This window comes from Poecilia mexicana, unplaced genomic scaffold, assembly GCF_051168715.1.
Source record: "Poecilia mexicana isolate PSO_F unplaced genomic scaffold, ASM5116871v1 scaffold_17, whole genome shotgun sequence".
NCBI classification, from domain to species: domain Eukaryota; kingdom Metazoa; phylum Chordata; class Actinopteri; order Cyprinodontiformes; family Poeciliidae; genus Poecilia; species Poecilia mexicana.
Genome location: NW_028263386.1, coordinates 21,557,432 through 21,571,364, shown reverse-complemented (window position 1 = coordinate 21,571,364; position 13,933 = coordinate 21,557,432). Strand labels below are relative to the sequence as shown.

Genomic DNA, 13,933 nt, shown 5'->3' with positions numbered 1-13,933 from the left:
AAGTTTTTAATTAAAGTTAAATGTGAAGTTTTAATGTTTTTAATGACTTAAATTTGACTTACTGAAACCTGTAGATACGCTTTGGAGCAGAAAAAGCTGCAAAAACATTTTCACCAAAATGTATTTAAAGGTACACCTTTATTAGACGAAAAACTTGTTTCCTTGATTAAAAAGCAGTAAAAATGTCCCAAAAATAATGCAACTAAAAGCTTGTGTTGCTTCACATCAATTGGTATATTCACATTATGTCCTTCAGTAGTCACTAATCATAGCACTAACTGTCATTAAGGTCAAAAGCTTTGAATTGGTCCACTTGTGCTTTAAAATAATCTTTAAAATACATTACGGTGTTGCGGTTAATAGGAATATAAAGCATGAATGGTGGCTGTTTTTTTTTTTTGTTCTTTTCTGAGTGGAAACTTTAGGCAGTTTTAAACCAGGAGGTCTGCGCCTATCTGGGTCTGTCGTCCGGTTTTCCGAACGCTTTGTACAAGATGCCGGCGAACAGAGAAGCCGCGGTGAGGCCGGTCACAGCCGACAGCGTCTTCCACATGCTGGCCGAAGCCTCGTGTCTGTCCATGAAGCTCCTGTAGTCGCTGGGCAGCAGGATGTAGCTGCGTCCGTCCTGCGGGGCCCGCAGGCTGACCACCCGGCCTCCCTCCAGCACCACCTCTCCGAGCCCCGTCAGGCTGCTTCCCACACGCAGCATCTGTTCGCTCTCCACCATGGCCACGGGTTTCTCGCCACTCAGACCCTGCGCCACCATCTCCGCCAGACCCTCCTGAGCGTGTCTCATTTTGGAGTAAACCCTCTCCATGTAGCACCCCGAGGCCTCCAGGGGGTTCTGCACCTTCACGTGAACGTCGGCGATGTAAGAACCGGGCTGGACTAAACTGAAGGGGACGGAGTTGTTGGTCTCGTTCTTGTTGATTGTCCGGGAGTTCCTGAAATAGAAGCTGTAATAAATGACTGATATTTACACTTAAGTGACATTTAGTTTGATGGACAAATTGAATATAATGAGGAATTGTGAAGCGGAAGGAAAATTACATTACAAATTACACATTAAAGTCACAAAAATGACTGCAATGACTTAAAAGAGACATTGTAGTTTTAGCTTTCTTGTTCATTAAAACCTAGAAAAAAACATAGAAACAACATTCAAGTCTCTTCACAGATCCATAGCTCAGGTGGGAAAGTCTGTTGAGAGTACAAGAAAAGGCAATGAACTCCTAAGAAATACCATTGCGCGCCACACTGAATACTTCAGTTCTGCTGTGAAACACGGTGGTGGCAGCATCATGCTTCCTCTGATACAGCAGAGTTTTTGTTTTCCAGCTGCGCTACAGTGGAATGACTTGGGCGAAAACATATTCATGTGTGGCAGAATAACCCAGACCAAATTTAGAATCTGTCGCAACACTTGGAAATAAATGTTCTCGGATGCCTTCAGTCTTAGTTGCCTGAGTTTGAGATATTTTCCAAAGAATGGAGGAAGCTGCTGTAAAGTATTTTTACAAGTATTGTAGTACAATTGTGCTAGCCTGGTTTCTTTGTTCAGACAGTCTGGAACCATCAGCTATTGAGAAACAATTGCTTCCTGGAGGTGTTTGTTGAAGTTTTACATTTTTCCCAATTGCTAAACATTTGGTTGTGAGGGATACAATGTGCCGGTTTGACACTATGAAGCTTTCCTAAAATTGCCTGCTCTGTATGCAACCACTGCAAAGAGTGCCGAGCTGAACGAGGTGGCTGTTAATGTTGATTCGATATGTGGAAGTGTGACCTATAGAGACTTAACAGCTTCGTTCACTTCCTCCACTGCCATCGATAAAACTACAGGCAGACTACAATTCTAAAACTGCGCAGAAAATCACAACTTCTACTGTCTGCTGATTGGCTCGGTTGAAATTGTACCTAAGAAATCCAACTTAATGGGAGAAAGCCCAGACAGAGCACTGAAAGGAGATGAAAATCAAACAGCAATGGCCAGACTACATTTATGCTCTCCTTAAAATCCGCTGAAAGATGTAGTTACAACAGAATATTCAAATTATCAACCTTTGTGAGAGAGTTATAGTTACCAAGTCCTGGTGACATGGCTCCAGTATTTCCAGTGCTCTTCCACTACAACCTTCTGAATCACACCATGGCATCGAGGGACAAATTTGCTTTGCAGGACCTCCCCATCAGCCTGAACAACGCCTTCACACAGACAGACAGAAAACTGAAAGTCTTCAAAAACTTCACATTGTACAAAAGTATAATTATAATAATAATAGAGACGGGTTTCTACCTTCAACAGCAACATACTGGAGTCGTTTGTGTGAAGATGCGTTCAGCACTTTAAGTAAATGGTCATCAGGTTTGAAAACTGGGATTTTCTAAAAGATGAGAACAAATTTCAGTCGCCATGAAACAAGGCAGAGCTGCCTTATAGATTCACAACAGAGGCCAAACTTGCCTTGAGCAGTTTTATCTCCTCTTTCTTTCCCCGATAGAGGTTATAAAACAAACCGGAGAAGGCAATGCTGGTGCCCATTCCGATCAAAACCAAGGGGTGTGGAGAAGAGTCACCCATAGCTGAAAACCTGGAAAGTGAAACAGTTTATAACAACCTGCATGGCAAAGCAGAGAAAATGCTGAGGATGGCAGTGTTGAAACATGAGTTTAAAACGAATCAATTACATTGTATTTTAGTTTCAAACTGGACAAGTTAAAAACAAACCTTTATCTAATAAAACCGAAGGGTAAAGGAGTCACATAAACGTGCTGGAGCAACAGAAAACGAAACAAAGGCTTAGTTTGTAGTTTCAATTCCTTGTTTTCTTGATGGCGTCACATCTACTCAACCAATAGAATTCCAGCTGTACTTCTCTTGTCCAGCAGGTGGCAGCAGCGACGTGAGAAGTCGTTCCATTTTCATTCACTTAATCCCGTTTCAAGGATAAGTAATCGGGTATTTTGTAACAATTTGGCTCTGCACTGTCTAAAATCAGTGTTTGATATAATATGGATTATTTAAACAGTAATGCGTCATAATATATTTTTCTATATATGATTAAACATTTCTAGTGTCTGTCCATTTGTTTTTAACATACAAAGTCTTGTGATACTCTAATTTTTGATTATTGAAATGTTAATTGATTTCAGTAACTGCTTACTAAGTGAAACACATAATAGAGAAGAATAACGCCCAGAAAGATATTCTCCAACCTTTATTTCTGTTAATTATGATTATTATTCACAGCTAATGAAAACATGACAAGATTATAAAATTACACCAGACTCATAATAATAATAATAATAACAATAATAAAAATAAATAATTCTAATACAGACATTTATTCTTAATGAAAATTATTTATTACTTGATCCTTTTAATTTAGTAAAAAAAAAATGCTTCTCATGAATAATATAACCTGGCAAATTTCTAACTATTTCCAAAGTTATATATAAAAAGTCTAAAGGTGCAAGAATTGTTCTTTTTGTCTAATTTAAGTTATTTTAATTAACTCTCTGATGTTCTGCCTTGTGCTCATTGCTCTGGGAAGACAACCACTATTCCATGTTAGCTTTGTGTGTTTTCTGCTTCTTGTGGTGGTGTGTTACAGAATAAACCTGCCAGCATGAATGATGCATTTACGACTGGGATCATTTCTAAACTGAGTAATGATGCATTTATTTTTTTATATTTCCTACAGCTTTTCTGACAGACATTTGAGTGTTTCTAAAGCACTTGTGTAGATTTGAACTGTAAGTACTTTTCTCATTGACACCATCTGGCTCATTTGCTTCAATACAAAATGATTTATCTTATTTTATTTTATTTTATTTTTTTCAGTTTGCCCCCTTTTTTTGTGGAAAATATAAAAATTACCCCATTTGCAGTTCACCTGCATGTTCAAATCGTTCACGCCGAACAAAAAAAGAAGAAAAAGTGTCACAAATGTGGGCTGAAAAGCTTTGAAGTGCTCATGGCTGCTGAAGCGTATAATTAAGAGTTACAGATCCTTCCTCAATAGCAGGCTTTCCAGACAAAGCTTGAGTGAATTTTGAGTCTGAATGAGACCGAATGCTGCAATTTCCTTCGCTATGGTAACCTGGGCCACCAATTTGAGCTCTCAGAAGCTTATCAAACTGACTTTTAAAGATAATTACATGCTATACATAAAGACATGCTTTGATATATTCAAACCAGATAATTCAGAAGCATTAGCTTGGTCAGCAGTAACACCTTGAGTTTAGCCAAACTGTCCAGAAAGGATTTAGGATTCACTTTGCTGTTCACTTTACTTTGAGTAAAACAATATTTTTTTTTGCTCTCCCATCAACTACAGCATCTTGAAGTCTTCAAAGAGTGATAGCAACTCCAGACCATCACACTACCTCCACCACATTCAATCTCCTTTTTCTGAAACCTTCTGTTTGTTTTGCACCTGACATAACGAGAAAAACGGCTTCACTTTAGCCTACAGAATATTTCCCCAAATTTCATCAAGATATTTTTAAGCGAAAGGTAAGACGAGCCTTTCTGCTTTTATTTTAATCAACTTGGAGCTGCAACTAGATCCCTTTTTTATTTTTATATGAAGCTATTTCTGGAATTCTGCTCATCATGGCTGAGAAGGTGACATTCATGTTATACTTTTGTCATTTCCTGAGACGGATTTGGCTCTTTAGAAATAACGGCTCATTCCAGATGCTTCATGTAAGCTGGCTGTATCCATTCCAACACCAGTTCTCGTGTTTATTTAATTTCTCTTTGGGATCAATAAAGTATTTTTTGCTTTTTCAATTGAATTCAATGTGTATTTGGGATGATGTCCTTGTTGGCACACGCAAGTTTCAAAGTATCTGTTGAGTTGAAGTGAAAGTGAAGAATTAAGAATGAATCGTTTGTCTGTAGGTTTGCTTTGTTCAAGGCACAGGAACCGCTTGCAGTAGATTAACCCCATTAGCATAATGCTGCTACCGCTAGCCCTGAAAGCTGGACGCTTCGCCCTGACTCCTTCAAACACTTGGTAGCATTTTGGCCATATTTGATTTTTGTCGACTTTGAGGTTTTGTACAGAAGGCAAGTCACTTGCCTATGTGAGGGGTTGCAAATTTAAATTTTGCTATTCTTACGGTTTGGGCCAGATGGTTAAAACATTTGGGTGTTTCAACCGGACCATGAACCTGAACACATATCCACAGATGTTCTGGAATGGGTAAAGCAGGTTAACCATAAGTTTTTGGAAAACATGGATTTCCCTTGTATAAAAAAAACAAACAAACAAAGAACATCTCATTTAAATGGACTCTACTAATCGTGCCAAAAAAGTTAAAAATATCCAGCCAGGATTGCATTAGAAGTTTGTTGATCGTTACAGAAAGCGTGTGGTGGATGTGCATCTTCTTAAAAGGCATTGGAATAAATATTTGTATGAGTGTAAGTTTATATTTGCATCTCTATAATGTTGACCAGGTGTGGATTAGAAACAAATTACAATAATTTCAAACCTTTCACTTAAAATACCATATCTATGACTCATTAAAACTGACTCAATGCTAACTGTTAGCTGTTGTCTCACATCAAACTGAATGTTTTGTATAATTTCAGGAGACTGATGTTTACCTTAGAGAGGCAGGTCCAGAACACACATGCTCTCAACTCTGAAGCAGCTAATCCTCTGATTGCTTTTCACTCAGGCAGATTAGCGGTGACCAGTGCGATCTCGCCATTAATCACAGAGTGAAGTGTCAGACTCAGCCAGCTTCCTTATTCTCTGCTTCCCAATGTGTGCTGAGCACAAATCTGCTTCTCTCTCTTGGCAAACATCGCCTGCTTGTAAGCACACACCTGCCGTACACAGACATTAGAAGAAATTATGGCACCCAGTGACATGTTCATTTCTTTTCTAAAAGAAAATAAAGATCTATGTTTTTTATGTCCCAAACATTAAAAGGATTTCCTGTAACAGTTACAAAAGGTTCAAAAAGCTATTTTACTTGGTTTTAATTGTGTAGTTATACAATTTGATGAGTTTTTTTCAGTATTGCTAACATTCAGGGCTGGACTTGGAAGAATAAGGGCCTGTGGGCTTTAATTTACATAAAACAAAATCTTTTACTCATATAAATTACAAAACAGTAATAAGTAGGTCTACATATTTGCAGGTAAGTGTACATAAAGCAAGAATATTATAAAGGTATAACAACATTTGATAATAATAATACAATTTACCTAACACAGGGTGTCCTAAGTTTTTCTACATGCCTTTATATGAACCAACACTTTTCCCTGTCCTCTGCATGCCACTCTCACACAACGTTTCCACTCCTGTTCCACGACAGAAAAGAGTCACAGAGACTGAAAATGTAAATTCTCTCACTGAAGCAGATTACTGCGTTTCTGGCTATCAGCTCCACAGAAATAGAAGCAAATCTTGAGGGATATCTCTGACTCCACGGGTTTTCATAGCGTAGAGGGGAGGCGAAGAAAGAGACTGCGGTGCATTAAATAATTTCAGTTCTCGCAAAGCCTTCTCTGTCGCTTCATAACGCCTCATTGTGATTCAGGTGTTGCTTCCTCTCCGGTACATCTGTCCTTGACGGCTCACTGAAAGGAGTAACGGCATTCGAATGGATGACGTCGATTTGCCCATTGTTGGAAGGCCTTTTAAGTAAGGAGTATGAAACTTTGCAGCTGCAAAACTGCGTCAAACAGAAGAAAAGACAAAACAACCCCCCCACTCCCCACCAAAACAAAAAACAAAAAAAACTGATGGTCACAGAGGAGACAGTAAGTTACCTGACTGGAAAACAGCTGTGAAGCATCTATGGAGGAATGCAGGGGCTTTACTTAAGGATTCCCACAAGACAGGGCAATAAATTGGGGCAAAATAGATTCTTGGGGTTTACAAATAAATGTTCTTATTTCAAAAGCAAAGGGGAAAAAAATCCAATAATCCTTTCTCCAAGAACTAATAACGTTAAATCATCTTCTTGAGGCTTTCTTTCAACAGTGGCTTTTGTTGTACTGTGCCTCCACAAAGGACAGATTTCTGCATCGACTCGCTCCCTTAGTTCAAAACCAAACTACAAACTCCTTTTCATATAGTCCCTGTAATGCTTTTACTTTTACTAAGTTGCAAATTTTTCTGTTGTTTGTTTCTTAGTCAGCGGTCTTACCGTTTTTACCTTGTTCTGTACAATATCCTTGTGTTTTGATTTATTTTCAATTTCAGACAGTGGAAAAAAGAATTGCTACATTAATGCTCAAGGTTTGGGATGCTATTTTATGTTCTAACTCTGATTCATCTCAGTCAAATTTAAGACTTTTTAAGGCTCCTTTTTAATGCTAGCTTGAATGATACTGTGTTTAAGAGCAACAATCGGGATTGTCTGGGATAACTTACTACATTACAATCAAGCATAACTAAAACTGTGAGTCTTTTTTTGCGTTTCTCACACTGCATCGCTACAACTTTAATCCCCACAGTTCCAAGTTTAAAAAGCTTCTTTTTTGTCACACAGCTTTGCATGGGCTAACAGCAAAAGAGTCAGTGAACGTCATCCAGCCAACTGCCAATAAATTTGCATTTCTTCATGATAGAGGCAAAAAAGCTAGCTAGCAGGCTGTGTATCCTCAACCGAAAAGTCACTAAAATGGAATTAAAACGTTTGCGTGCGGCTCAAACTTTTGCCTGACAGCAAATACCCATGAGGGCGAAAAAAGTACATTAAGAACACCTGCCACTACAAAATGTAAGACCTGTGATTAACAAATTAAAGAACAACTTGATTAAAAATAAATAAATGAATAAATTTAAGACATGCGCGGACAGCCTTTTGACACTTCGTCGCAACTTTTCTCCCTGCCCAGCCCTTTCTCTTTATGAAAATGTTTACAGAACCGCTGGACTTGTTCTGAGGTGGGCTCTATTTAACAGTTAGGGGAGTTTTAAGAAAATTTGTTGCAAACTGTTTTATTTAGAGTGTTCCAGACCAAATCTAAAAATATATTTGTCATGTTATAACAAACCTTATAACATGACAAAAAGGTAGTGGTGGGAGGGAATCGATGGTAGGAAACCTTCTATATTTGACATAGCAATCAATGATTCTTGAGAATAGGAACAAAATGGGTTTTAATTTTCCCAATTTTTTATTATTATTTCTCAACCTTATGTATGCAAATATGACAAATAATGTTTTGGAAATGTAAAGATACTAAGGTGCAGGCTCCCAGTTGCATCATTGTCTTTTAAATTTAATTTTTAAATCGACCTGACCCAGAACTTTGTCATCACCATCTGACAAAAATAAAATGATTTTTAAAATACCCTATTAGTGATATTTGTACTCATTTAACAGACAAATGCCTCTCAAGAAACAAAAGAAATATTATTTAAAACAAAAAACAACAAAAAGTCCATCTGACGGAGTTGACACAGAACTGAAGGTGGTGACAAACTAGTGAGTAAAATGAAAAACTTGATACATGTAAAGTAATGCAATTTATGTAAAATTCATTAAAATTAATTAATTGCACGTTTAAGTGAGATTTACCAACAATTTCACTGAAAGAGTCACAAAAACTCTGATGGAGTTGACATCTGACGGAGTTAACGAAATACCAAACTACCTCAATTTACATGATGTTACTCTGAAGGAGGCCATATTGTAGCTCATCAGGTCCATGAAATCTTTACAATATACTAAATTAAGCTTTTATTTCACAAAATTTCATCAAAGTTTTGTAAATTGTCAGTTATGGAGTTGACACATCATGGTTGTGACAAGCAATTTAGGAATAAAACAGAAGAAAAAAACTAAAGAATAACTTAAGCTAACCAGAGCTAACTAGCCCTCCTAGCAAAGGAAGAGAACAGACGACGTCATGGGGTCCTCAGAAGTTCTGATGCCCCCCAATAATGCCTGATTTTTTTTTCATGTCTGACTTTGTTGACAAAAACTAGGGACAAATTTCAATGGAGTTGGAAAATATATAAAAATTATTTTTAATTCAATGTATTGATACTTTTATAATTATTTATATGAATACTTATACTTAATTGTCATAATATATAATTTTAGTATTTTTAAAATTGTTTTAAACTGTTATAATGTATTGAGTTCTGCTCCGGGACAAGGGATTTTACAGGCATCATCCACCAACTACAATGTTTAAAATAAAAAATATTCAGCAAACAGGAGGACAATATACGTTGTTGTGCTCACATGACCCAGATTAGTTTAGTCAGATATTTGAAAAAATTACATTTTGTGTATATTTTATTCAAATTTTGTGCTTTCTCCATAGGACCTGTTTTGTCCCTATTAATAACAAAGCTCTTGCTCTTTTTGGAACATTTCTTCTAGTTGCGAGCTGCTGCTGTTAATAAAATCGCGCTCCTCGTTGTGTTGTGATTGTTTTGGGGAGTTGCAGAAGATTTATGACGGCACTTATCAGAAATGAGCAGCAAACTCTTCTCAATCTGGTTTACACTGCCTGGGTTTCCCTGCTGTGAATGTGATTTCACCGCCTGCTTGTATCTTGAGCTCGATGAGTCTGATGCATCTTCATAATTACCCTCGCTGCTGCCCACAGTGAGGGATCAGAGCAGCTGTCCGGCAGCTTCCAGCTCAGCTCCTCATTTTTGTATCAGCATCTCTACGAGCCTCATGCGCTGCGTTGCTCCAGCCTGTGCGTTAGGGCAACAATTTACGAAGCGATTATCTCTAATATGTGATTCATTTTTGAGCAGGTGATTCTTTATGAGTCATTTCCGTCTGATTAGCATTATATTTACTCTATCCATCCTCGTGTTTAGGGATGTTAATTTAGTTGATGATTTCTTCATACAGCATCACCCCCCCACCCCCAGAAGCAGACAAAAAAAAATTAAGATTTTTCAATGGATTTGTCCTGTAAAGACACTAAAGCATTTGCTTTATTTATTTATTCCCCGTTAACAACCTCCCCCTCCCCCATTGGCTCCCTGTTAAATCCAGAACTTTCTTTTTAATACAAAAGCCCTTAATAATCAATATCTGATTGTCCCCAGTGTTCCTAACAGAGCTCTTCTCTCTCAGACTGCACATTTACATTTTTATTTTTTAAATAAGAAGTGACGATGTGAAGACACCGATGTGTCCGTGTGGTAAAAATCTCCAAACATGTTTGACAGAGAGGACACTTTTTCTGTTATTGGAAGTTTTTTCCTTTTCTTTTACGCACCTTGTTCGGCGATGATTTTGTATTGGTTTGGTTTCATTAGAGGATGAAAAAGAAGAGGAAGAGGTGCGGAGAGGAGGAGGAGGAGGAAGAGGAGGAAGACTTGTGGCGCGGAGCAGATCTCTCCACCAGGAGCGCAGAGCGCACAGAGTGAACACAGCGACCCATTCAAAACCTGCCTCGGATTATCACAGAGTTTTGTTTTGTTTTGTTTGTTTTTTTAAAAAACTTATCGACGTCCTTCTTTTTTTTTTCTTTAATATTTAGTCTCCTGGTTGATTTAGAGGATTATGTTGGTGTGGTTCTCCAGAAGCATTTGCCTGTTTTTGTCCTGCGCGCTGCTGGATCCGGTGAGTGTATTTAAGCTCTCGGAGTTTTCTCACGACTTGAACTTTTCGTTCGTTTTTGTCTTCAAGCGCTCTCTTCTGTTGGTCTGCTATATTGGGCGATGTCAGACTGACCCTCTAGTTGTAAATCGTGTTATATGCAGATGGTCTCCAAAGTGGCTGCTGGATGTAGCGCGCACCAAAACTGCTCCGCGGATCATCATCTGATTTCACTCACTGATCCGTGTTTGTGGATGGAAATGTCGCGATTTTACCGTCGTTTTATCACCGGGACGCGATGTTAATATATTTTTCTCTCTCTTTTTTTTGCCTCCATTTCCTCTTCAAGTTCTCACTTCTCAGTTCATTTTTGCCTCCAAACAAAGCCGCAGTCCTCCACTGACTCAGTGACGTCTGCGTATTTTGAGTTTCTTTACATGACCAAGGTTAGAGAAGTCATCCAGCGGGGAAACCATGGCAACGACCTTTCCTTTGTCTCTCTTCTACTCTCTGGGTTTCCACTTCCATCATCATCCGCTGATCTGTCCGGAATTCAGCTGGAGGTCGGATCGCTTTGAGCAGCAGAAAGTGTGTTTCAGCTCTTTGGATGAAGGGAAAAATAAATGAAATCAGGGTATTTCTAAACGTGAGATCATCCTCCCTCCTCACTACTTGCGCAACTTAAAGGGAACTCTCATCCCTCACTGTCAACATTGCCAAATCATCGCTGTGGGAAATAACAGAAGAGAAAATGAAGCAGCAGGACTCATATGGGCCCCGTTAGTGGTCAGCTACCTCAGTCTGGTTAATGTAGATAAAGGAAAGACTCATCTAGCATAGCAGAATCAACAAATCGTCTTGCAAAACGCTGATATGGGGTATCCTGTATAAGTATCTAGTTTCCCCACAAGTAAATAACCCGTGGCTTTTGGATGCAGCCCCATTTACTCTGAAACCCCTAGTTAAAAACTAGTATGCCAATCAATCTGAAAAGTGTGGCATGCATTTTTGTGCAGCCTCCTTTACTGCGATAGACATAAATCAAATTTGTGCAACCAATTTCCTTCGGAAGTCAATAAATTAGTATTTTCACACCTGGAGTACTTATTAAAAATAAGTGGGAGAGGTGTGACATGCGTTGTATGGAGCCCCCTTTACTCTGGTACCCCAAAATAGGGGTGGGCGATTTGGACTTAAAAGTTTTAAGATTTTGTTGTACTATTGTGATGAAAGGAGACAATACAAACAGTTTATTACTTATTATTTAGGTAACTGACACAACAATCACAAATATTGCTCTTTAAATTACGCTTAGATTACATGCACACAGTTATTGTATTTAATCATATTTTCAAATGAGTTGGCTGTTATTGGAGCACACATTGAACAAACAGTGGAGAAAATGGTAAAACTAACAATTAAGACAGATGGTTTTGTTTTTAAAATCATTCATTGGAATTTTTCATGACGATAAATTTAAATTCTTTTTTTAAGAAATTTATCGCAATAAATGATAAACTATGTAAACGCTCACCACTACCCCAAAAATAAATCGCAGTGCAACTAATTTCCTAGAGAAACTACCTAATCAAAAATATTTGAAAAGTGTTCACGCAGGAATTTGTATTTCAGCCCCCTTTGAAGCCCGTAAATAAAACCCAGTGCAATCACGTGCCTTTAAAATTCATTGAACATGAAAAAACGTTTGTAAAACTACTGAAAACCACGAATGTGCCACTTTATCAAAATTGTGGAAAAGTGGCATGGAAAACCTGAAGTGGACATACCGGTATTATTTTCAGAAACTCCAAACCAGCAAATAAACCACTTTTTGATGTTTTGTTGCAATTTATTCCGAAACAACTTAGAGTTGGAGTGTCAGGAGTGTTTGAGGTCACATCACTTTTTGCTTTTCAGGAACAATAATCCCACTGTGAATGCAGGTAAACCAGGTCAGCTCACCAGCTGGGTCAGTTAGGGTCGGCTTTGTATGGAAAACACGCACTGTTTGCAGGTGTATGCAAATGTTTCTCATTGTCAAGCCAAGAAAAAAACGTTGCCTTATCTATAGTAATGATTCCATTGAAATCTTGCCAACATTTTCTGTGGTGGAAACAAACAAATCAACCAGATAGCGGCCCACGCTTTTCACAGGTGACAATTTGGACTATTGTAACATTTTTTTTTCCTAATATTGTTTTTAAAAAAAAGGCCATAATTAGTCCCAAGGTCATAAAGGTGGTAAAAAAAAAGTTAAACGTTTTGAGAGGCAAGAATTTAACACTTCTTATGAACCTGAGCACTTTGTCCCCCATGGTGAAACACGGCAGTAGCTGCATTGTGCTGGTGTGGTTGGTTTTCTTCAACTTGAATAGGAACATGGATGGAGCTACTTATCTGAGAATTCAATAAGAAAACCTGTCACAGAGACGCAAAAGAGTTGAGACCGAGGTGGAAATCTGCCTAAACGTGCAGCTGGAGCTACACAGGAACTGTTTGGATCGAAGCGTCTTCACTCGTTAAAATGGCCTAGTCAAAGTACAGACATAAATCCAATGGAGAATCTGAAGAATGCTTAGAAAATTTAAGTTGACAGATGCTTTCTATCTGATTTGTCAGAGTTTTAGCTAGTTAGCAAAGAAGAATGGACTGTGGATTTCAGTTTCTACATTTGTGAAATTGGCAGAGACTTGTAGCTGTCTCCAACACATCAAATGTTTTGTGAGAAATTGTAAAAAAAAACAACAACAAAAAAAACAAACAAAAAAAACACACACACACTTGTTCCTCCAGTTTGTGTTGGTTTGTCATAAAAAAATGCTGATGGTTAATTTTGTCTAACTAAAACCAAACAAAGGTGACACAAACAGTAAAATTACTTTATTACGTGACCAAACGTGAAAAGAAATTCAAGGTGTGCGGACAACAAAGCTCTCATGATGTACAGCAATTCCCAGAAAACGCAAATAAGACAAAAGTGAAATATTGTGTCTTGCAGGTGCGTTCGGCGCAGAGTTCGAAGTGTGACCTGATTCTGGAAATAGACAAGGAGAGAGCCATGTGCCAAGCTCAGGTTGAGAACAACACGACAGGTATGTGGGCGTCGTTTCGTGTGCTTGGTTTCACTTCATTTTGGTGGCTGCCATTATTTCGTCCCATAATCCTTTGCGCATCACAGAGCTGGGTTGTTGACAATGATCGCTAAAGACAAAAGAAGCTGTTCAGACGCTTCCTGGCTTTACCTTCTCATGGCTGAACACAAGTACACATGCTTCCAGCTCATTATCGTGTTCAATCGTTGCTATTTTTGACTCTCAGAAGTCTCGCACAAGTATTCATATCTCGTTAGCTTGTCACTTAGAAACTATGAACTTCAATGTAT

At 38.3% G+C, this 13,933-nt stretch overlaps 2 protein-coding genes across 2 annotated transcripts in view; one reads left to right on the top strand and one right to left on the bottom strand.

Annotated features, from left to right (window-relative positions):
* Positions 1-119: 119 nt before the first annotated feature.
* mul3 (mitochondrial E3 ubiquitin protein ligase 3) lies at positions 120-2,842 on the bottom strand. Its single transcript, XM_015002194.2, has 5 exons — positions 2,729-2,842; positions 2,465-2,591; positions 2,297-2,384; positions 2,085-2,205; positions 120-944 (listed from the first exon to the last, which is right to left on the bottom strand). The coding sequence occupies exons 2-5, from the start codon at positions 2,579-2,581 to the stop codon at positions 452-454; spliced, it is 819 nt and encodes a 272-aa protein (XP_014857680.1). The 5' UTR covers positions 2,582-2,591; positions 2,729-2,842; the 3' UTR covers positions 120-451.
* A 7,655-nt stretch (positions 2,843-10,497) lies between these two features.
* LOC106926961 (vasoactive intestinal polypeptide receptor-like) overlaps positions 10,498-13,933 on the top strand; it is a 29,479-nt gene continuing 26,043 nt past the window's right edge. Inside the window, exons 1-2 of the mRNA XM_088014505.1 lie at positions 10,498-10,575; positions 13,550-13,643. Of these exons, the coding sequence (XP_087870631.1) occupies positions 10,516-10,575; positions 13,550-13,643 (154 nt within the window). The 5' untranslated portion in view covers positions 10,498-10,515. The remainder of the gene's footprint in view (positions 10,576-13,549; positions 13,644-13,933) is intronic.